This window comes from Marmota monax, unplaced genomic scaffold (genome assembly GCF_021218885.2).
Source record: "Marmota monax isolate L192 unplaced genomic scaffold, Marmota_monax_Labrador192_F-V1.1 WCK01_AAM20220418_F8-fsc00012, whole genome shotgun sequence".
Classification (NCBI taxonomy): Eukaryota; Metazoa; Chordata; class Mammalia; order Rodentia; family Sciuridae; genus Marmota; species Marmota monax.
The window spans coordinates 31,379,247-31,404,709 of record NW_026695227.1 but is presented as its reverse complement, the minus strand read 5'-3'; the positions used below and the strand labels follow the sequence as shown (position 1 = coordinate 31,404,709).

At 35.2% G+C, this 25,463-nt stretch overlaps 1 protein-coding gene across 13 annotated transcripts in view; it reads right to left on the bottom strand.

Moving 5' to 3' along the window:
- Nucleotides 1–4,164: 4,164 nt before the first annotated feature.
- The window catches only part of Larp4 (La ribonucleoprotein 4), a 68,235-nt gene continuing 46,936 nt past the window's right edge, over nt 4,165–25,463 (bottom strand). For 6 of the 13 annotated variants that reach the window (XM_046435602.1, XM_046435603.2, XM_058576441.1 and 3 more), the window contains 9 exons: nt 24,718–24,930; nt 24,250–24,353; nt 22,956–23,000; nt 17,415–17,627; nt 16,302–16,350; nt 12,994–13,155; nt 8,081–8,205; nt 7,814–7,982; nt 4,165–6,674 (listed from right to left, as the gene is read on the bottom strand). In XM_046435602.1, the coding sequence (XP_046291558.1) occupies nt 6,336–6,674; nt 7,814–7,982; nt 8,081–8,205; nt 12,994–13,155; nt 16,302–16,350; nt 17,415–17,627; nt 22,956–23,000; nt 24,250–24,353; nt 24,718–24,930 (1,419 nt within the window). In that variant the 3' untranslated portion in view covers nt 4,165–6,335. Of the gene's footprint in view, nt 6,675–7,813; nt 7,983–8,080; nt 8,206–12,993; nt 13,156–16,301; nt 16,351–17,410; nt 17,628–22,955; nt 23,001–24,249; nt 24,354–24,717; nt 24,931–25,463 lie in introns of those variants that run through there. The other 7 variants (XM_058576440.1, XM_046435606.1, XM_046435604.1 and 4 more) reach the window with 7 other exon arrangements.

The following is a 25,463-nucleotide window of genomic DNA, read 5'->3' as shown; positions in this document are numbered from 1 at the left end:
TGTGTAAAGACAAAAACAATCACTGGAGGCAGTGGCAGGAGGATCACAAGTTTGAGGCCAGCCTCAGCAACTTAACATTCAGTTAAAAAAAATAAATAAAAAAAGAAAGGGGAAGGATATATTGCCCCTGGGTTCCATCCCAGTACTGCATCCCCCACACACACCCCAAAAAAGGGAGAAAAACAAAGATAACCAATGTAATATTGGGAGGGGCTGGAATCTTACTTACTACGTAGCTCATTAAATTTGATACAGTAGGTATACAACAGAAATCAGAGAAGTACAGAAAATTAGAAGACTTGTGAAGGCGGGCACGGTGTATCCAAGCAGCTTGGGATGCTGAGAAAGGAGGATTGCATTCAAAGCCAGCTTCATCAGTTGATTGCCCAAGTTCAATCCCTGGTACCTGCCCCCCCCCCCCCCCCACAAAAAAACCCTAACAGCTACTAAAACTGAATTCAAAAAAACATAAAAGTTTGTGGGGGCTGGAGTCTTGGCTCAGTGGTAGAGTGCTCATCTAGCATGCATGAGGCACCAGGTTCGATCCTCATACCACATAAAAATAGTGTCCACTTAAAAAAACTAAAAAATAAATATTAAAAAATAAAAATAAAAGTGTGTAGCCTTCTCTAGCAAGATCAGGCAACATTAGGAAGTCCTTATTGGGGATTAGTCTAGAACTTGATTGCGAGCGTGCTACTGCTTGAGCCACATCCCCAGCCTCTCCCCACCATTTTTAAAAAAGCATTTTATTTTTAGTATACATGGACACAATCTTTATTTTTTTAAATATTTACTTTTTAGGTTCAGATGGACACAACGCCTTTACTTACCTTATTTTTATGTGGTGCTGAGGATCAAACCCAGGGCCTCACCCGTGCTAGGTGAGCACTCTTCCACTGAGCCACAACCCCAGCCCCACAATCTTTTATTTTTATGTGGTGCTGAAAAACGAACTCAGTGCCTCACACACGTGCAAGGCAAGCGCTCTGCCACTGAGAAACAACCCCCCCCCCCTTTTCCCTTTTTGAGGTAGATCTAACTTGCTGAGCTGGCATAGAATTTGTGATCCGAATGCCTTGGCCTCGCAAGGTTCTGGGGTTACAGGTGTGCCCAACTGCACCCAGCAAATACTATTCTATGTGATTGTTTTAAAAATTATATTATCTTTACATTACAGGCACATGCCTGAAGTCCCAATGACTCAGGAGGCTGAGGCAGGAGGATTGCAAGTTCAAGGCCAACCCAAGAAACTTAGCAAGACCCTGATTCTAAAATAAATAAATGAGAATGGGACGCAGCTCAGTGGTAAAGTGCCCCTGGGTTCATTTCCCACAACACCTCCCAAACAAAATAGTAAATATTTGTTTTATTAGCAATACAGTATATTCAATAAAAGTCAAACTATCACCTTAATTTACAGATGACATCTCTTCAAATGCCTGAGATCTACTTAGCTTTTTTTGTTTTTGCCTAAGGGGAAAAAAAGAAGCTAAAAAGCTAAATTTTCTTTATATTCCCCACATACTCAAGAAAACCCCAGAGGTGGGCTGGGGATATAGCTCAGTTGGTAGAGTGCTTGCCTCACATGCACAAGGCCCTGGGTTCAATTCCCAGCACCACAAAAAAACAAAACAAAAAACACCCAGAATCCTAAACAGACTTTACAGTTCTCCACCCTTGTTTTGAAGATAAAATTCCACACTCCCTGCTCCAGAAACAAATAAACAATCAAAAACATGAAATTACAACCAGAGAACTAGAGAGTGGGCAAAACATAAAATGATTAAAAAGTAAACTCAAGTAGTCATGACATACGCCACCTGGAGAAAACGAAACCAGTCCTGCTTTTTAGTAATTTTATTATTTTTTCTAATATTGTTACTTTAATTTCCCATAGCACCTTGGCAACGTTGAAAATACAAATACAAGGATGTACGTATTTTAACATTTTATGCAAGAGCATGTGTCACCATTTTTTGGAGGGACAATTCTGACAACAGTAACAAACCTAAGCAATGGACAAACTAGAAAGCCAGATAAATGGTTCTGATCCCCCAACCCCCAACATTTAAGATATGCCATTCAAGGGACATCTGAAACAGTTTTTATTTTTTTTTAAAGGGAAAAAAAAATAGGGTGATATGGATAATTCTTTACATATACTAATCAGTATGCTGTGCTACAAAACTGAAAATAAAAATATTTAATACACAACCTGTAGATATCTGAGCTGCACTTTTAGGAGATGTCTACCATAGACTAATAAAAACTTCTTATTTTTAAAAATAAAATCATTTAATAATCAGGTGATTTTCAAAAGAATTTATTCAAGTTTAAAACAAAATTTCTTTTAATTTAAAATGTCTTCATTCAGCTAATGAAATGAAATGTCCACGTCTTCTTCAAAGATCAGACTAGCTACAAAAACATGCAGAAAAAATTCTAAATTTGAACTAGTAGCCATCATATTTAAAGAAATATATATATATAAAAGAGGAAAAAATCCATCATATATTATATCTAAGAATAAATCCCTCAAAAGGAGTTCACTGTCCCTCTTTTTGAGTTTCACCTTTTCCATAAAAAAAGACCAACTTAGTTCTTTTAAAATATAGTTAATATATATTGCCAATACAAATAAGAATGTTAACCCCAGTGTTTTTCAACTGTGTTAAGGTAAATCAGTAGACATTTAAGCCAAAAGACTAATTAATTATTAAGGCCATAACTAATAAAAACTAGAGAAAATGTTCAGTAACTTTTAAATACTACTTCCTGTTCCAGCAATATTCTTGTTCTCATTTACATTAGTGAAGAGACTATATTCCATCATTAAACCTTTTATAAAGCAAGTGTGGTTATTTAAAAAGGAAAGGAATGTGAAACAATATTCAAACTAAGTTAAGAAACTTTAGGAACCAAAAATAAATTAGTTTTTGTTTGTTGTTGTTGTTTTTTGTTAGTTTTAATTCGAAGAGCTGGGGATCAAACCCAGGGCCTTGCTAAGAGCTCTACCACCTAGATGCATTCCCCAATCTCTGCAGGAAACAAAAATAAATTAGAATTCTTTTTGTCATTTGATCACCTGCAAATTAATCACAAGAGACAAGAACTACTTCTTATCAATCAAAGATGAATGTTCCTTCAAAATGAGGGTGAAAAATATTTAGATTGGATCATTATTTTAAATGCTAGTGTCTATATCTGGCAAAACTAGGATGATCAACATTGGAGACAGTTCCTAGATATTATGAAAGTCCTAATTATCAGGTAGAAAACGGAGGCAGGTTTTGCAATGTCTCTATGTACCTTCTACATGAAGTACAAAGTGATCAACTTGTATGACTTTTGTTCTTTATGCAGTTAAGAACTGTGGCTGATCACTGTATCATACATTCAATATAATTCTATCTACTTACAGCCTCCAGCAGTTCAAGGAAAGTTAGGCCAAAAGGATGAAGAGAAGGAAAAAAACTGAGATTTCAATCATTCTATCTTCAGAAGAAATAAATAGTTGAAGTATAATAAACACCCACCTTCATCAGTTAAGAGTAATGCTGGGAAAAAAGCCAACAGTTTCACACAACTCACTGGCATCACTTAATATAAACATTAAGCCTGTTGCAATAAAATAAATGCTAAACACATTCTGTGAATATATATATTACATATATATATATACATATGCAAACACACACACTCTCCCCCCTATACATCCCATCAAATGGCAATGATTAGATGTAATAAGGCAAATTAAATTAAAAAACAATATATTTAAAGAAATTAAAAAATGGTCATGTCGCCTTAAAAAAAAAAGTCACGTCTTTAACATTTTTTACTTTCGATTACATTTGGAAAAAAAGCAAGAATATGATTGCTTCTTTTAAAAATAACTCCTTTCTTGTGTTTCAATTATAACCTTTAGGGGGTAGGGAATATACCTCAGTGATAAGAGTGCTTGCCTAGTTTGTGCAAGGCTTGGGTTCAATCCCGAGTACCAGAAAACAAATAACCCTTTAGATTTTTTGGAGTTGGTGAACTAAAAAGTCACATAAGCATACGAGTAAAAGAAGCCTACAACTGTGACAGATATTAAAAAAAAAAAAAAAGTAGTAGGAGTAATGCTTAAGTGCAATAATTAAGCTTATAATCCTTACCAAGTGATTTTTACAAAATATTTATTCTTTTAATTCCAATGCACTCACAGGGGGTTAACACTTTGTTTCATTTCCACCAACTGCAGCATTATGTAAGTAAAGCAAAATAAGCACTTTTATCATAGATGTACGCCAATGATTAATAAAACTTTCTTTTTTTAAAGGACCTAAACTTCCCCCAAATTTCAGCGAATTTTATTGTATGTCTCTTTTAGAAGTTGATTTTAAAAATAGTGTGTAGAAAAGTTTCAAACTGTGTAAATATATTATACCATGTTATCAATCCACCAAATCAAAAGCAACTGCCAAGCTAAATAATAAATTACAAAGAAATAATAATTCTGGCTTGTACAGAAATGTGCAGTGTTTTCAAAGCTCTTAACAGTTATCCACTAATACAAATCTCCAAAGCTTAACTTAGAATTGAAAGCAGTTTCACAGTAACATTTTTAACCTCCATTTACATTCACTTTACTATATTAAAGATGTTTATTCTATGCCACAATGGTGCTTTCCAGTGTTCACAATTTACAGTTTCAATTTGTACATATGTAACTCATTAACATAAGGGAAAGTTCTTCCTGTTACAAACTATCCCTAAGAAGAAAACTAAAACCCCACCCTACATAGAACTCTGAACATGGTATGACTTAAAAAACAGATTAATGCAACATGGTTTTTAATATTTTAGCCATTTTCTAAATACCAGCATGTAAACTTGCCTATTTAATATATGACAGCTACAATTTTATTCACTGAGAAATTCTGCATCAATTTTATTTAACCATCTTTATCACCTTATCATAAAAATCTCTTGACTTGCTGTTTCTGTTTCAGTGAATTCCAAACTGTATATATATATATATATATATATATATAGGTTGGTTTTTTTTTTTTAATTTTAAGACGAAGGAAGCAAGGTGATATACACTGCAAACAGAAAAAAGTCCCCCCCCCCCCAATTAAGCCTTTATAAAAATTTTCTCTTCTATACTATTTAACACTTTTAAAAAGTCAGTTAAATTGTTTCATCTTTAACAATAAACAAAATATTACTGGAGAGTCAGTCTGCCCCACCTTTCTGGGACCTAAAATTCTGAGTATGTGAACAGAATAAAATATTTCAGTGTTAAATCCCCAAATTTATAACTGTTATACGATTTGACAGGATTAATTAAAATATACAGAAACATACAATTCAAATTCAATAGGTGGTTGGTTATTTTACTTTTGGGGGTAGGTAGTCAAAAAACAAAGAGTAACAAATGAAATAGCAAAAAAGTTTTGTTTCCCATCTTAAAGGTGAAGGGAGGGGTGACAACAGATCACAGGGCAGTTTAAACCTTTAAAATCCATTGACCTATCATTTCAGGTCCAAGATGAATTTCTGAATTTTGTTGAATAGCCCCCCATTCTTTCCTTGAGTATCAAACTGATTGGTAGTCACATCTCCAAGTATAATTAGAGCTTAACAGTCTGTTGAATGAAATATTAATAAAGTTGAAAAGACAGACTAAATTCAAACTAGAATAAAAATCTACTCAAGTATTACATTCAGTTTTCAAATCATTTACTAATATGACAACAGATTTGGCTTAAATCACTCTTGCACACACTCACAACCACAGACACCCCAATTACTGATCTGCTCTGCAACACAAGGCCATATAATCAGAGATGACATTCTCCAAGCCAAACATTAAATAGATTTAAAAAAGTAATTTCTAATTTTTACAGAAATGCTTCTTCAAAAAAATATTTTCTTACTCCCTCATCTCCTATACTGAAGGATGTATACTGCTTTTTTTGGTTGTTGTTTTGTTTTAATTTCTCAAGCTAAATCTGAACACTCAAAATTGATTCCAGGCAGAAAATCTTTGTAAATTAAAATCAAAAACAAAAATAGAAAAATTATATTTTATATATGTGTATATATATATTTATATATATATATATATATGTATTTATACTGATTGGAAGCCTCCAGCATTTTAAAATCACTTTAGAGATGAATTTTGGGATTCTACTCCTCACAATTTCAAAATCCATAATGATTTAAGGATATATTTTGTTTCCTTCCTGGCTACCCATTCCCCTCCAAAACAGTTCAATATAGCCACGGCTCAAGTTTAATGGGAAGAGAGAAAGTTTTTGAATAGTTTTGTTTTTTTGATTTTACTTTGGTGATCTGGGTGGCACATATTGCTCTTTGCCATTACGTCGAGTCACTCCCTGAGGTATAGCCCTATGGCTAAACTGGCGTCTCTGTTCCCTGATTTTTCCAGATGCTCCCCTGGGAATGGTATTGCCTCGGAAGCCAGAATAATCCTTACTAGCCCTTGCTTCTGGCTTCTCATGTGATTTCTCAATGGACTTCTCAGGAGCTCCAGTCTCTTCATTTTTGGTGGGAGACACAACATTGGAGCGAAGTTCCCGTAGTGGCTGCACAAGAACTGGAACTGGCTCTTTAGGGGGCTTCTGGCACACTTCGGCATAACTTAACTTTCGAGGTTCCTTTTGAAGGGATAAGGGGAAAAAAAAAACTTACAATACACATTCTTTAATAAAGTACAAAAAAGGATATTTTAACCACAGAAAAACATAAGTTATTTTCTAGGTAAGGGCAACAGATAGTCTTATATACACTAATGCTGTTAAAGTGATTAGTATAAACTTAAAAAAAAAAAAAAGTGTTGAAAAAAAGAAGTCAGGGCTGGGGATATATCTCAGTTGGTAGAGTGCTTGCCTCACATGCACAAGGCCTTGGGTTCAATTCCCAGCACCACAAAAAGAAAAAAAAAAAGAAGTCTTAGAAATTGATCCATGATATAATTATTTTACTTAAGAAATATATATGCAATGAAATAAAATGGATCCAACCCCTCCTCTTGGTATAAAGAACCCTGAGAAGGAACATTCAAGAATCTTGGCAGAAATCATACTTTTCTAACATTATTACTATCATCATCAAGATAATATTCTAATCTATAAAATATAAAGAGCTGTGCTAAAATGCTACTAGTTGTATCAGTGAAAATATTACAGGTAAATTTTGTGTCCCCCACCCCATATTTTCCCAATCATAAAATTATGAAATTGAGGGGGCTTGGGCTGTGGCTCAGCAGTAGCCCATTTGCCTGGCATGTATGAGGCACTGGGTTCAATTCTCAGCACTGCATATAAATAAATAAAGATGTATCAACAACTGAAGAAATAATACAAAAAATTATGAAATTGATTCTGGTACTGAAATACAAGTAGGAATAGTCCCTAATGGCTTTCAAAGACTTATTAGTGCCACATAAACAACAAGATGAATTTTAACAGGGTCAAATCTCTTTATGATAGCCCCAAACTGGCAAATTCACCAAAACCTGGATGAGATGCTTTTCTGCTATGAGCAGAAGGAAAAGAACGAACAAACCCAAAGAAACTGAATAGTAAATTCTTCACTCTTCAACATGACTAAAACTTTCCATTTCTTCATAGTGACATTTAACTCCTTTAATTTCTTTCAGATGTAGCCAGTCTTACTTCGAGCTACTTCCAAATGACTCTTGCTCTAATAAAGTACCATGTGAAAAAAAGTTGTTTTTAAAATTATATAATCTATTAAATTTTTTTCTAACATAAACTAAACTCTTCCAAGTTACCTGTATGGTCACAGCTCCGGATGCATTTGTGTTACTATTACTTGGTGAAGCAGTATTTGCCTGTGGTGTCTTTGCAGTGCTTGGGGAAGAAACTGGTATAGTCATCTGATTGAGAACATCCTTCTGAACAGTGGATTCCTCTATTGGATCCTTTTCTTTCTGAGTTGTGCTAAGGAAAAAAGAGTTTGGATTTAGAGAACAAGAATTACTGAACTACCAATGAGAAGAAAAAGTCATGCTAAAGATTTTTTATACTAAAACTTGTACCTTAATGCAGGAAGCTCAGCTGTACATGGAGGATTTGTACTCATATTGAGTTGCAGGGCAGAAGTACAGTCTGTTTGCTCATCTTCTACAGGTACTGGGCAACTAACTCTCAAGTCTTCATTATCCTTAAATAAACAGATATTCAAAATTACATTTAGACATTTTTCTAAATAAGATGTACAAATGGACAATAAGCACATGAAAAAGATGATCAACATCATTAGCAATTAGGGAAATGAAAATCAAAACCTGAGAAACCCCTATATACCTACTAGTATGGCTATAATAAAAAAGACAGAAATCAACAAATATTGGAGATGATTATGGAGGTACTGGATCTCTCATACATTGAAAGTAGCAATGTAAAAAAGATGAAGCAGCTTTAGAAACCAATGGCAATTCCTCAAAAAATTAAATAATTATATGACCCAGCAATTCCACTTCTATATACATACCTAAGAGAAATAAAATCAGGTCTTATCTCATATAGACAGGGGGAAAAAAAGGTCTACACAATTTTTTAAAATATATATTATATATTTTGGTTGTAGTTGGACACAATAACTTTATTTTACTTATTTTTATGTGGTGCTGAGGATAGAATCCAGTGTCTCACACATGCTAGGCAAGAGCTGTACCACTTAGCCACAACGCCAGCCAATACAAAAAATTTTATATTCACCGTAGCATCATTTATAATAACCCCAAAGTGAAAATGAACCAAATGTCCATCAACTGATGAAGGGGGGGAAATGTGGTATATTAAAAAACAGAATATTGTTTGGCAATAATAAGAATGAAGTGCTTGACACGGAAGCACATACCTTTCATCTCAAGACTCAGGAGGTTGAGTCAGGAGGATTTTAAGTTTGAGACCAGCTCAACTCTGAGACCCGGTCTCAAAATTAAGAAAGGGCTAGTGATTTAGCAGAGTGAAAAGGCATCCCTAAGTTCAATCCCCATTACCAAACAAACAAAAACAAAAAGGAATGATGTACTTATATCGCTTCAAAGTGAAGATTTTCTGCTAAGTAAAATAAACCAGGTCACAAAAAGACAAATAATGTATGATTTCATTTATTTGAGGTACCTAGAGGAGTCAATAGAAACACAAAGTGGAAATATAGTTGCCAGGGGTTAAGGGTTGAAGGAAACAGGAAGAAGCTCAACGGATATACAGTTTTAGTTTTATTTGATGAATTCTACAGACTGGCAATGCAACAATGTGCATGTACTTAACCACTACATATACACTGGAAATGGGTAAGATAGTAATTTTATATTGCAGGTATTTTACCACAAAATAAATATGTGTGTGTATATTTTATATATATATATCTCTCTCTGATAAATAATGGGGATGGAACCCAGAACACTTTACCACTGAACTATATCCCCAGATCTTTTAAACTGTATTTTGAGACAGGGTCTTGCTAAGTTGCTGAGATGGGCCTGGAAATTGCCATCCTCCTGCCTGCTTCCTGAATTATTGGCGTTACAGGTGTGTAACACCATGCCTGACTACCAATTAAAACAAACAAACAAAAAACAAAACAAAACAAAACAAAAAAAACCCAACAGGAACAAAAACAAGGCCCAGAATTTAAAACTGATGAATGAAATAAAAGATATAATAGATTTAGAGGGGAATATTTAGGAACACTTTGTAGAAAACATAGTTGAGAACAAAAATAAAAATCATAATAACAACCAAAACAAGATACAAAGTTCAACCTATAAGATCTAATAACATATTAAGAGTTCAAAAAAGGACAAAGAATGATTTATGAAAGAAATAATTAAATGAATTCCCCAGCATGATATGACAAGAGTTTCCAGATAGTCTACCAATGAATGAAAAAGAGCCATACACCAAAGACCCATTATCATGAAGTACCAGAGAAAAATAAAATACGCTCTAATTACCTTCAAAGAAAGATAAAATTTACAGAAATCAGAGCCCCTAGACTTAAATAAAGGTATTATGTCCATCTACAACTAAAAATGTTTAAAGAAAAAAAAAAAAAAACCATGGAAGCTGGATGATTTTCTCAGCAAGATGATTATATCTGAATTTAAGAACCTGCTTTTACCTAGACACTGAAGAATAAAAAGAAATCATTAAAGTGAAAGAATTTACATGAATTTTTAAGACAAAACTCTGAGAATATGCCAAACACTTTTGATTCTCAACTTTAAAACAAAAACACACCCTAAGACCCAGCAACTTCATTTCTCTTTCTCTCTCTCTCTATATATATATACATCCTAGACGTTCTTGTTCATATAAAGATTTGAATATTTTTAAGAGCATTATTTATATTGGCAAACAGAAAGCTACAATTTCCATCAACAGCAGAATGAAGACATAATTTCATTTAGATATTTACAAATGGGCACAATGCACATTATATTGTTTAGGGCAAACTAAGAGCTGCAACCTTTTGGTAGGCCCCTCTTTTAAGTTATAAAGGGCTGCAGAAATATATATAATACATACATAAAACCAAGAAGTAGTACACAAAGCCTAAAATATTTACAATTTACCCCTTTTCAGAAAAAGTTTGCCAATCCAGAATGGTAAACTAGAAAAGAAAATTATTATCACAAAGTTATATCTAAACAGAAGAGGGGGGAAGGAGAACCGCAAACAGGAAGAGGATACACATGTTGCTTCTAAGATACTGAGGGCATTTACAGTCCACAATTGTAGGTTGGGAGTACATGGGTAAGTACACTTCATTATTATTCTTTTAAAATGTATGTGTCTGTCTGTCTCACCAAATCTGAGAAGTTATCAGTTATAAAACAAATCATTATTTTATAAGGTGCCCAGAAAAACACTGCCACTTAAACCATGATACATTTTACATTTTAATTATTAGCCTGATTTATTTAATTACTTTTTTGGTAATAGGGATTGAACCCAGGGCACTTTACCACTGAGCCATATCTCCAGTCCTGTTTTACATTTTGTTTAGAGACAGGGTCTTGCTGAGATACCCCAGGCCTCTCTTAAGTTGCTGAGGCTGGCTTTCTTTGAACCTGCAATCCTCCTGCCTCAGCCTCCTGAGCTGCTGAGAAATGGGCATGTACCACCATGCCTGGCTGACAGTCTAATTTTTAAAGATGGTAAAATGTGAAAAAAATGTATATCTTAGAATTAATAAAATAACTACCATATTTCAAAATATTTTAAAATGAGGGCTGACAGTAGAAAAAGGAAAATATTTTTTTGGGGGGGGTGTGTGTGTGGGGGGAGTGGTACCATGGATTGAACGACTGAGCCACATCCTAACCTTTATTTTCTATTTTATTAGAGACAAGGTCTCACTGAGTTGTTTAGTGCCTCGCTAAATTGCTGAGGCTGGCTTTGAACTCTCTATCCTCCTGCCTTGGCCTCCCAAGCTGCTGGGATCACAGGTGTGCACCACCGTGCCCAGCTGGAAAACGATTTCTTACAGAGAACACTATCAAAAGATGAACTATAGACCAAGTATCAAAGCAGAAAAACATTTACAGAATCTAAGACTTAGAAATTTATACCTCATGACCACTTGTTCAGGAAGTTCTAGAAGATGTGACCAGTCATAATATAGGAAAATAAAAAGAGGAAGAAGGGGATCCAATAAAGGAGACTAAGGAAAATTTAACAAAATGGTGAAGGAATACAGAGATATGAAAAATTGTGTCCTATATGTGTAATAAGAATTGTAATGCTTTCCACTGCTGTCCTGTAGTTAAATAAAACAATTAAAAAAATAATAATGGTGAAGGAAGTCCAAGAAACAGTCATATAGCAGGCCACTGAGAATGTATAAGAAAAAGAAATAATTACAGTGTACTCTGTCATTTATGTTTTTTAAAAAAATATTTATTTGGGGTTGGGGCTGTGGCTCAGCAATTGTGCACTTGCCTGGGAAGTGTGAGGCACTGGTTTTGATTCTCAGCACTACATATAAATAAATAAAAATAAAGGTCTATCAACAACTAAAAAAAAAATATTTAAAAAGAAATATTTATTATTTTTTACTGGTAGTTGGACACAATACCTATTTATTTACTTTTATGTGGTGCTGAAGATCAAACCCAGGGCCTTGCACATGCTAGGTGAGTCTACCACTGAATTGCAACTCAAGCCCTAATCTATCATTTATTAAAAAAAAAAAGCGGGGCTGGGGTTGTGGCTCAAGTGGCAGAGCGCTTGCCTAGCAAGCATGAGGCACTGGGTTCAGTCCTCAGCACGACATAAAAAGAAAAGATATTGTGTCCACCTTAAAACAAAAACCCTAAAATATATTTTTAAAAAATGTAATACTGAGACATGGCTTACAAATAACAGCATGTTTTAGTCTACTGGTGATGCTTTTTACTTAGAGATACTGAAATAATGGGCACCTTATAACTGATGATATCTCATAAATGATGAAGCCCAATATACTGGGAAGATGGGAAAAATTTTTATGTTTATTTAAGAGAGCTATATATATTTCCTTAGCTCTAGAATGTAAATCTAACAATGTCTAAAATCTTACTTTTTAAAGAAATATGAAGAGGTCTACACTCAAAAATATTGTAGGATGTAGTAGTATAACTTGCTGATATCTACTCTCCACTATTTCAAAGGCTAAGTTTATCAAGTTAATTATAGGGTAGTAAGTGGAAATACAGCTTTTGACTTATTAAGCTGATTGACTTTAAAGACATGTAAGAGTCAAAGAACATTTTATTGACCTTGTATAATACAACTTTATTATAAGTCCTTTAAAATAAGGTATGCTGAAAACTCCACAAGTTAAAACTATGATAGAAATACTAAGTATAAATAAAATTTAAAATAATAGCCCTGAAAACAATGCCCATAAACACAGTTCCAGAAAGTGAGAGAATCACATTGATTCTTCAGTGATTACCTTTTCTTTGTAGACACCTTTAACAACATCAGACATTCTATTCTCCAAAACAAGTTCACCTGGCATTCTTGATGAACTTCCAGGTAATGGAGGAAAATTTGAAGCTAGTAAGTCAAACTTTGGTGTAGGAGCCTTTGTTTCAGCTGTTGAAGGATGGGGTCTCTAAAAGACACAAATCATCAAACAGGTCATATGCCTATTGAATTCTCTAATACTTGTGCTGTACCACTGAGCCACAATCCCAGCCTGCCTATTTATCTTTAGATAGCTCTCTCTTCTGTTCCTTTTGCAAACTGCCACACTCCTTAAAATTCTGAACCAATATCTACTGTTCTTCAGTTTCTGTTTGCAATTCCCCATTCTATTAAATAAAAATAAAAACAAAAACCCTAATCCTACCATGCCATCAGTTTTACTCTATCCTAATGGAGAACAGCCAGGAACGATGGTGCATGCTGGTAATCCCAGAAACTTCTAAGGCTAAGACAGGAAGATAGCATAGACTCTTCCTCTTTCTATCTCATCCCCTCTTCCCTTGACCCTGAACTCAACATTCCACTAAAACTGCACAAGATGTCAATGCCTTTCACCACAAAAATCTGGAAGTCAGACTATTTTTACTGACTTCATTATATAGCATGTGGCATGATTGCCCTTCTTTCTTTTGGGAGTGTACTTTCTTCTTTTTTGCAATGCTGATGATCAAATGAAGGCCTTCAAACATGTTTAGCAAGTGTTCTACCACTGAGCTAAAACCCTCGCTCTGGGAGTTTGTTATTTTTATTTTATTTTATTTAGCTGTAGTGGTCTTCTCTTTGTTTCTTCTCAGATCTGAAAACCATGTGCGCTTTTCTCATTTCTGATTTGTTAAATTTTGGTTTCTATTCTTTTTACTTCCACATTTTCCATGGGTTATCCATCATTCATGGGTTCAGATACACCGATATGTGAACAGCTATATCACTCCTTTTTTTCTTTGACTTAGGATTGGCACTTAACCACTTAGCCATACCCACAGCCCTTTTGGAGACAGCCTAGCGATAAGTTGTTTATGGGCTCGCTAAGTTGGTGAGGCTGGCTCTGGCAGCCTGGCAAGCAGAAAAGACTTAAAACAATCCTTTTCCCTTTTGGTGGCCATGGCAGCACAACTGAATTGTACATTTTAAATAGTTTCAGCCCAGGCTCTTTTTACATTCAGATTTCACTTGGGATAATTCAAACAACATACTAAAAACTCTTGCTTTTAGTCCAAAAGTCACTACCACATTCCCCAAAGTTTCATATTTGGACTTCTTTTATTACTGTTCACAGGGTAACTTGTGAGAATTTTATCTCTTATTATTTCAATTACTATGTGAAAGTTTACAAATATTAAAATTTTAGGACCTCTAGCTAAGACCTCCCCTCTTATACTACAAGGTGTGTTTATCATCTTTTCCTTCACCCCAACAATTAGTCCTTAATCCAGACATTTTCAACATGTTAAAGAGATCTAATCTCTCTCTTCCTCAAATGTTGAAGGCCACTTAAAAGACTATTCTTGGTGTTTTAATGCAATAATTTTCTTCTTTGAATATTATTCCTTTTCACTGTAAAACATACATGTAAAATAAGCATTGTATTACACATTTATGATACATCTATAAATCTGGGGTGGGGGATCCTTGAGGCCTCCATGCTTTTTTTAATTCTTATTTTTGGCAGTGTTGGCATGCCAAAAAGACACTACCACTGAGCCACATCCCCAACCCAATCTCCATGCACCGTTATTCCTCAACTCTTTTTGCCTCTAGATTAGAGACAATGCAAAATTCACTAAGAACAAATAATGGAAATAAAAATAAGTAACTGAAACTGGACAAAATTCAAACATGATATATAAAAGAATCAGCAACAGACAGATAATTACCCAATTAAAAAATTAAATAAAATAAAGGCATTGTATCTAACTACAACTAAAAAATAAATATTAAAAAAAAAAAAAAGAATGAAGGAGGGCTAGGGATGTGGCTCAGTGGATGTGTCTTCAGTGGTAGCTCAGTTGATATAGTGTTGCCTAGCATTCACAAAGCCCTGGGGCATTTAAAAAAAAATACTATCCCCTCTCTGATAAAAAACAATTAATCAAACATATACTGCATTAGGCTATAGATAAAAGAAACTTTGTTGTTCATGGAAGCAAAAAAAGAAAAAAAAAAAAAAAAAAAGACAGCTCCTACAGAAGGTTATCTGGCAGCAATTATTGAATTGTGATCCAGAAAAGCCACTCCAAGGGATTCTCCTTCAGATATAATCATACCTATGAGAAATGATGATATTATAAATAATGCAATGATAATTCCATATTATCAAAAGACTGGAGCTACTTAAATATCCATAAATAATGCAATAAATCTTTCATATTTTTAAAAAATATATTAGGTATTCAAATAATTTTTTTGAAAAGAGAATATCAAAAAATTGTAACCGGGCTGGGGATGTGGCTCAAGTGGTAGCGCATTCGCCTGGCATGCACAGGGCGCTGGGTTCCATCCTCAGCACCACATAAAAATAAAGATGTTGTGTCCACTGAAAACTGAAAAATAAATACTTAAAAAAAAATTTGTAATTCTCTTGCCACAGCCTCCCTAGCTGCTGGGATTACAGGTGTGTGCCATTATATCCGGCCCTTTTTATTTTTTTGAGACGAGCTGTAAGTTGCTGAGGCTGGTCTTGAACTTGCAACCCTGGCCGGTGCAGTGGCACATACCTGTAATCCTAGCAGCTCGGGAGGCTGAAGCAAAAAGATCACAAGTTCAAAGCAAGCTTTAGCAATTCAGCAAGCCCTGTCTCAAATTAAAATATAAAAAGGGCAGGGGATATGGTTCAGTGGTTAAGTGCCCCTGGTTCCATTCCCAATACCCACCCCCCGGCCTCGCCCCGCCAAACCAAAACCCAAAAACAGGCCTGGGGTTGTGGTTCAGGGTAGAGTGCTTGTCTCGAATACATGAGGCACTGGGTTTGATCCCCAGCATCACATTAAAAAAAAAAAAAAAAAAACTAAATAAACAAAATAAAGGTATCGTGTCCATCTACAACTAAAAAATATTTAAAACAAAAGCCAACAGAAAAAACCCAAACACCTCCCCAAATTTGCAACCCTGTCTTAGCCTCTCATGGGGTTGGTTCACCCAGCTTCTATTTTCCTTTACTAAATACTAAAACCAATGAAAAGGCAGACCACAAGTCAATGCCATAGTAAATCACAATAGAGAAAACAAAACAAACAAACAAAAAGAAAGATGTAATTAAAGGTTAAAAACACTCACTGGGATTCTGTCATCTTCTCGTCGTCTTCGACCTCTGAAAATAGTTCTCCTTTTAAAAACAAAAGACTTGTAAGATTCTTCAAATACACACAATATAACAAAAATGGAGAAATTTCTAGTTTAACTTATATTCTAAATCTAAATCCACCAAAATTAAAAGATATAGTCTTCTGAAAGCAATCTGAGCTTATATAACCAAAAGCTCCACCACCAGTTAGCTGGTTCATTTTTACTATTTTTTTTTGCTCTCTCCATACCAGAAGCATATCAGAGTTTAATTTAGGCAAGGTAGGCACTATAAAACCCATTCCTACAGGTTATACTTAGAATAACTAAAACCCTAAGGCACAAAGATGGATAGCCTATTTTTCTAAGCTGCCTTCTCCTTGGCCAACTATAAAGAACTTCAAAATATAAATTTCTGATCATAGTGGCTGGGCATGGTGGCATACGCTTGTAATACCAGTGGCTTAGGAGGCTGAGTCAGGAAAATTTCAAGTTCAAAGCCAGCCTGAGCAATGGTGAAGAGCCAAGCAACTCAGTGAGATCCTGTCTCTAAATAAAATACAAAATAGGACTGGGGATGTGGTTCAGTGGTTGAGTGCCCCCCACCCAGTTCAATTCCCAGTACCCCACCCCCAAATTCTGATCATAGCTATTCTATATGGATACTCTATATTTCTTAATTATTTAAAAAAAACTACTGGGAAGTTGAGGTTGTGGCTCAGTGGTAGAGTGCATCTGAGCACATGTGAGGCACTAGGCTTGATCTTCAGCACCACATAAAAAATAAGCAAATCAAGGTATCATGTCCACCTACATCTAAATACATTAACAACAAAAACAAAACCAGTAAACACCCACTGAGGTTAGCCATTACAGTGGCTGATGCTTGCCAAGCATGAAGCCCTGTGTTAGATTCCCAGTACTATAACAACAGAAACAACAACAACAAAAATCTAAAAAATTATTAACCGATGATAAACTGTTTATTTCCATAACCACATGCAAATAATTGTTAAACCAACAACATCAATCATTAGTCATGGTCTTTGAATACACAGAATGAGTGTATTGTGATCAAAGAATTTTCATACACCCATATTTTCTTACCTGCCCCTACCATAGTCCCCATTCTGTTCCATCTGTAAAACAGGAGTCTCCTTGGGAAGGTGAGTTTGCTCCTGATGCCCTATTACTGTAGGGTTATGCCGTTCGGGTGGAAAGTTCCTTGAACTATATCTGTTCAATGGTCCATCCCCCAATGACACAGAGCCCTCTGTTGAATGTTCTGAACCACTGGATGACCTAAAATGAGGCTTCACACTATAAGAAATAAGATCATATACATCAAAAGATGTATCAAGACAGAAAAAACCTTTCTTTGTACTCTGGTTGTCATATAGTGAAAATGTTACCTGTTTTATTTCTTACATACAATATTTTCAAAAGGCAAAAGGATTTCTGTTAAAGAAATTTGTTCAAGGAGAGATTTGGGAGAAAATCCAAAGTTCTTTGGAAAAAAGAAGAAGAAGAAAAAAAAAACTATTGTCTTGATATACCTATATCAGCCAGGTTAAAAATTTAACATCTGTGCCATGAACTCTCAATAAGGGGAAAACCACCAATGAAAGTAAAAATTGGTGGTGGTTGTGGGGGGGAACAAAAAAATTCGCACTCATTTTATGTGTAAGGCATAGACACACATTACACAGATATACTATAATCTGTAATATTAAATTTTCATAGGAGAAAATTAGTAAAGAAGCTTGAAAAGTCTCTTTATGGGAATGACAATGAATAGGATGAGAAACAGTAGACATACTAAAATCTCAGCCTTCACCAAATGCAATCAGTTGCTCAAAGATCCAAATGTGGAACAGAAAACTACAGAGAAATAAAGCCAGCAGTCTGGCATGTGTCATGAATTAAGGTATACAATATGTTAAAAAGCACTGCCTCCCCCAACCCTGCTTCTGCAAAAATAGCTTTTATCTTGGATGAAAACTAGAAGCATCCAACTTCCTAAAAAATCTGTAAATAGATTAAGCTAAGGTAGCATAACAGAGAAAAGATGCAGTTTAATCAACAAGGCAAACACCTAACGTACGCCTAAGCAACTGAGGATCTTGGCTCTACAACAGAATAACAAGGAAGCGTGAGATTTGTATTAGCCCATGACTTACAATCTTTTATAAATGTTTTCATAAATACAAACTGATAATATTAATAACATTTTGCCAATTTCCTAAGCTCTTGGAACAGGGACTGAAAATCATTTATAAGCCCCAAAATTAAACATTAATTTAAATGGCACATAGAGCTATTTTATTCTCCAGAGACCATGACAAATTAGGCTATTACTATTAAACTTTAAGATAAAAATCAAGCTACAATGACACTTCAGAGAATTTATTTTGATGAGCATCTTGCTAAGTTGTAGAGCTTAACCTTGAACTTGAAATAAAACCAACAGTCTGGCATGTGTCATGACAACCTCCTGAAGTTGCTAGGATTATAGTTGTGCTTCAACATATCCAGTGAAAATAGACTGGGTAGGGAGGTAGGGGTGTAATTGGGGCTTAAACCTGGGTATTTAACCACGGAGCCAGACCCTTAGCCCTTTTAATTTTTTTATTTTGAGACAAGGTCTTGCTAAGTTGTTGAGGCTGGCCTTCAACTTGTGATCCTCCTGCCTCAGGTTCCTGAGCTGCTGGAATGACAGGTGTGCGCCACTGCACCTGGCAAAAATAGGTTCTTCAATAGCAATAAAAATTACAGTATGTCACCTATCAGTTTTTTCCAAAATATTTATTATCTAGCATATCTGAAAATGACCTCAAGAGTTTGATAGATTATTTACATATCTGTTCAGAAACTATCATTCACCAATTTTCACCTTGTATACCAATAAGCCTAATGGACAAATTATTTTATTATTATAGTTTAAACAGCCCTCAGATCTCATAATCTTACCCTTCATTGAGAGGGACTTACGATCTCAATCCAGGCAACAGAAAAAAGAATGAAGAAAGAAGTGATAAAGCCAGAAGAAAAGGGGAAGTGACAGAAAGATAGAAAAATGCCTGGATTTTTGAAAGTTAGTCCTATTCTCTCTAAGTAGGACTAGTGATCATCATTGGGCTATTCTCAAAGTTATATCCAAAATTGTAAAATGGCTCTAATAGTTACTTCCTCTTTGATTGCTAACATTAATTTAAAGGAAAATGGTATAAAAGCCTGACAGCTGTCACGTCATATAATAAACAAAAGAAGTATTATACTGTTGGTCAAAAAGTTAGTTTCATTTGTAATGTTTGCAGAAATATGGAAAAAAGTACTCACGTATTATTTTTATAATTAAAAACAAACCAAAACCACTGTTGCTCAAATACATGGAAAAAAACTATACTGTGGTTTTGAAAAACATGCAAAATAATAATAAACTTGCCTATATGCTCAAAACCATAGGTGAATCTCTTTTTTTTAATAAAGGTGACTACCTTTCCTGGCTTTCTTATTGTAAATGTCATCCCTTTCACCAACAAGGCACAGTAGACAAAATGGGGACAATAAAGGAAGAACAATGAACCCACCACATTTTTAAAAAAATTAACAAAGGACCTAAAAACAGCATATTACAGGGACACAGCCACATCAATGGTTACAGCAGCACAATTCACAATTCACATCTAGGTTGGCAGAGCCAACCTAGATGTCCCTCAGTGGATGAATAGATTAAAAAAAAAAAAAAAGTGGCATTTATACACAATGGAATATTACTCAGCAATAAAAAAGAATAAGATCATGGCATTTGCAGGGAAATGGATGGCATTAGAGAAGATTATGCTGAAGTGAAGTTAGCCAATCCCCCGAAAAACAAATGCCAAATGTCTTCTCTGATTTAAGGGAGGTGACTCAAAATGGGGTTGGGAGGGACAGCAAGGGAGGAAGATTACCTGTAGATAGGAAATAGGGGTGGGAGGGAAAGGGAGGGAGAAGGGGAATAGCATGGATGGTGAAAGGAGACCCTCATCATTATACAAAATACATGTATGAAGATGTGAATTTGGTATCAACATACCTTATATACAGATATGATAAATTGTAGTATAAAGGTGTATTAAGAATTGTAATGCATAAATAAATAAATAAATAAATAAATATTAAAAGAATTAACTAACTACATTGGCAGTGCCAGAGATCAAATCCAGGGCCTCACACATGCCAGGCCAAGTTCTTTTTTTTTTTTTTTTTTTTTGAGAGAGAGAGAGAGAGAGAATGAATTTAGTTTTCGGCGGACACAACATCTTTATTTGTATGTGGTGCCGAGGATCGAACCAAGGCCGCACGCAGAGCCACATCCCTAGCCCTGGGGCTCCCTGGGGCTAAGTTCTTTATCACCAACCTCAATACCCAGTCCCGTATTTATTTTTAAGGAACCAGGGATTGAATGCCCAAGACGCTTCAACACTGAGCCACATCCCTAAACTTTTTAATTCTTTATTTTGAGACAAGGTTGCTTAGGGCATCACGGAGGCTGGCCTTGAATGTACAATCCTCCTTTTGCAACCTCCTGAGCTGTTGGGATTACAGGTGTAAGACAGGACACCCACCTTTATTTATTTGTAACATGAGCATCTGAAAAGATCAGCACCAGCCCGATCAGTTAAAAATAGCTTTTAGTCTAATAACAAATATCTGTTCTACTTAAAGTGTTTAAAGCAGAAATGACACCTTCAAAGAACTATATGGGGAAATCAACACATACTTTTTTTTTTTTTTAAACAGATCTACTACCTCTAATCATGACCAATTTGTTATCTTCTCAAGAGAGAATTTAGAAATTGTATTGATTTCTTTTTCTTCTTTTTGCAGTACTAAGGATGGAACCCAGGGGCACTCTATCAATGAGCCACATCCCCTGCCCTTTTTTGTTTATTTTGAGACCGGTTCTTGCTTAGTTGCTTACGACCTCACTAAGAGGCTAAGGCTTGCCCTTGAACTTGTGATCCTTCTGCCTCAGCTTCAGGAGTATTAGGATTACAGGTATGTGCTACCACACCCAGCAATTGTGATTTATTCTATTGGAAATATTTTTCAAAAAATAGTTTTAGTTGTAGATGGACACAATAGCTTTATTTATTTGTATGTGGTACTAAGAATCAAACCCTGTGCCCTCAAACATGATAGGCAAGTGCTCCACCACTTAGTCTCAACCCCAGCCTCCAATGGAAATATTACTTTTTGGTACCAGAAATTGAACTTAGGGGCGCTTAACCACTGGACCACATGCCCAGCTATTTTTAATATTTTATTTAGAAACAGGGTATCACTGAGTTGCTTAGGGCCTCACTAAGTTGCTGAGGCTGACTTTGAACACACAATCCTCCTGCCTCAGAACTATATGGGGAATCAACACGTACTTCTTCTTTTTTAAACAGATCTACTACCTCTAATCATGACCAATTTGTTATCTCCTGAGCTGCTGTGATTACAGGCGTGCCCCATGGCGCCTGGCTTGAAACTTTTAAGAAAAAACTTTTTGTCAGTTTATGGCAGAGGAGAAAGATGTTTGGAAAGTCTTAGTCCTGGAGAGCCACATAAGACTGGCAAGATATTTATCTTCTTCAGCCTTATTTTCTTCATCTATAAGTGAGTTAAAATTACATCATAACAAAGATCTGTGTGTTCTTGGAAATCAATCTTTTCCAAACAACAGGATGGTGACTACAGGGCAGTATGTATACTTCTATTCCTATATCATAACAACACTGAATTTTGTAGGTAATTGCTATAATTACTAAACAAAGTGTGATCTACAAACAATGTACTGCTTGTAAATTACCCTACATTATTCTTTTTCCTGAGCTAGAATCTTGCTATGTTGTCTATGCTGGCCTTGAACTCCTGGGGTCAAGTGATACTCCTGCCTCAGCCTCTTGGGTAGTTAGGACCATAGTTGTGCATGACTCTACCTGCAAGTATCCTTCATTATTAATATACAAAAAGATGCCATTTGAAACTTGAATAAAAACGTGTTTATGTAATACACATTTTCTAGCATTTAAAAATTACCTTTAGGACTGGGATGTAGCTTAGTGGGAGACCATTTGCCTAGCATATACAAGGCCATGGATAGAATGGTGGTCCCCATCTGTAATCCCAGTGGCTCAGCATTGGTCTGCCTCAATAACTTAGTGAGACACTCTTTTAAAATAAAAATTTAAAGGGCTGGGGATATTGCTCAGTGGTAGGAGTCCTCTGGGTTTAAACCCTGGTACCAAAATCCTCATAATCATCATCAAAAACACTGAATGCAGAAACAAAATAATACACTACTTTCATATCACCAAAAAAGCTTTCACAGAATATTTTTTTTAAAAAAAATTATGTTACTTTAAAGCAGCACGAAAACTGTCATTTCTATTTTGTGTTAAGCAGGAAACCCATTCAAATGCTTTAACAGCATCAAAGGGCATCCAAAAATTGTGACCATTAAAGGGGAGCCAGAATGAATGCTTCCAGAATGCACTGAGACAGACATATTTTATACTATAACACTACTTTCTCTAATAAAGCACACTTCAGAAAAATCACACAAAAAAGGACTGAATTATTAGACGACATTTTGGAAATATACTATGTGGTCACCTTGCCAAAGAAGAATCAAGTGGGGGAATCGGATCCGGCAAGAGACTGAAAAATCAATGAAAAGAAATCATTAGTGGGCTGGGGTTGTGGCTCAGTGGTTAAGTACTACTGAGTTCAATCCCCAGTAGCCCCAACTACAAACACACACCAAAAGGGCAAAACTAGTAATTAATTCTAAACCATCTTTTATTCTCTGCTCATTATTCACTATCAAAAGCCATAGTAACATACAAAATATTATCACTTGACATCTATATAAAGAAAAATACTTAATATACTTACCAATCTTCTGTAAAATAGTAAACAGGAGCCCTAATAATTTATTATCTACAAAACAGCTGTACCTATCGTCAGTGCTATAAAAATTAAGATAAAAATGTAAGGCTTGCTGGGTGTGGAGGCACATGCCTATAATCCCAGTGATTTAGGAGGCTGAGGTAGGAGTTTCACAAATTCAAAGGCAGCCTCAGCAACAACAAGGCACTAAGCAATTTAGTGAGAACCCACCTCTAAACAAAATACAAAATAGGATTGTGGTGCTGGGCCTGTAGCTCAGTAGCAGAGCACTTGCCTAGCATGTGTGAGGCCCTGGGTTCAATGCTTAGCACTGCATATAAACAAATGAATAAAATAAAGGTCTGTTAATATCTTAAGGAAAAGAGAAAAATAAAGGCATGCTGTCCATCTACAACAACAACAAAAATATAGGGCTGTGGCTCAGTGGTTGAGTGTCCCTGAGTTCAATCCCCAGTATACTTTGCACCCTCTCCTCACCAAAAAAAAAGTGAGGCTTTAGGAACATAGTCTGAGATTTAAAAGCTATTTGTGTGTGTGTGTGTGTGTGTGTGTTTGGGGGATACTGAACCCAGGGGTGCTCTACCCCTGAGACCTACGTCCCCAGTCCTTTTTATTTTTGAGATAGGGTCTCCTAGGTAGCTGAGGCTGGCGTCCAACTCGAGATCCCCTACCCGCATCTCTAATCTCCAGTCTCTCAAGTAGCTGGGATTACAAATATGTGCCACAAGTCCTAGTGCAAAGTTAATTCTTCAGAATCTGAAATAATACGTATCACAACATTCCACATTTCCAACCCCAAAGATTTTCCAAAATGTTACCCATTTATTATACTGAGTGGCATTTAGGCACAATTCTAGATTGAATCATTCATATGTATTAATAAATATACAAACATTTTTATTGTGTCTGCCAATGAGTATTGCTATTAACAGCAGTAATTTATTAAGAACAATTAGGAATTGTTTAAAATAAATTTCAGCTATGATTGTTATCTTACCGATTTTTTTGGAATGGTCGACCAACATTCATAGCAGCAGCATTTGTTTTATAAGATCCTGGTGAATTAAAGCCATTCACAAAACTACCATTGGGAAAGGGAGCCTAGAAGAAAATTTTAATGTTTAAACAATATCAATGGTAAAGACAAAAAATGGGATTAGGGTCACAGAAATCTATTGAGCTTAGCCTCCTTTTAAGCCAAATATTTTATTTATTTACTTTTGCAATATTCACATCATATACCACTTGACTTATGAATAATTGTTAGTTCATTACTTAATAAGGAATATTATTCTCTGACAAAGTTTCATAACACTAAAACTATTTAAAACCTTGTAAGGACTTATAAGCTACAAAGTAATAAATAGCAACACAAATTAACTACTCCAGCCTATTTCTTCAATTTTCAGGATGGATTAAAAATCCTGTAATTTTTGTTTTATTATCCTATAAGTATCTCACTTACCAGTGGCGTTTCAAAGTAAGGTGCAGGACTTGGAGACCAAGACTGAGGCACAATACTATAGACTGAGTATTGTTGATGAGGATTATATACAGGCTGCATAAAGACTGGTGAGGCATACTGTGCTTGAGTTTGAATTGGTTGACTATACATACTAGAATCCATTAATCGATAACCATTCTTAGCAAAAAAAGTATTGATGGCTTTTATCCTTGCCTAGAAGCAAAAGGAGCACATTATAATAAAACTCAAGTGTATATTTTAACAAATATATTAAATTTACATTTAACACATATTATTTGACTACACTATTTCTGTTTACTGTAGAGTCAGTAGAACAAAAGAAAACTGACAGCTTTATTAACAAGAAATATGTACACAGGAAAAAAATAGAATAAACAAGGTTAAATAGAAAAGTCTGAATGGTGAAACTAATTACAACACAAAGAGTGCTAATATCTCTAATAATACATAAATTGTAAAAATAGGCATGAAAAAGCTCAAAAACTCTACTAGGGTTAGAAATGAGCAGTAACAAAAATGAAAGGCAAACATATGAAACAGATGCTAAACCTAGCTCATAAGATGAAATTAAATAACACATATGGTTAGGTACAGTGGTGTACACCTGTAATCCGAGCAACTACAGAGGTTAACGCAGGAGGATTCCAAGTTTAAGGTCAGTCTAGTCAACTGTCTAGAACATTTCAAGACTTTATAAAGGCTGAGGATATATCTCAGTGGTGGAG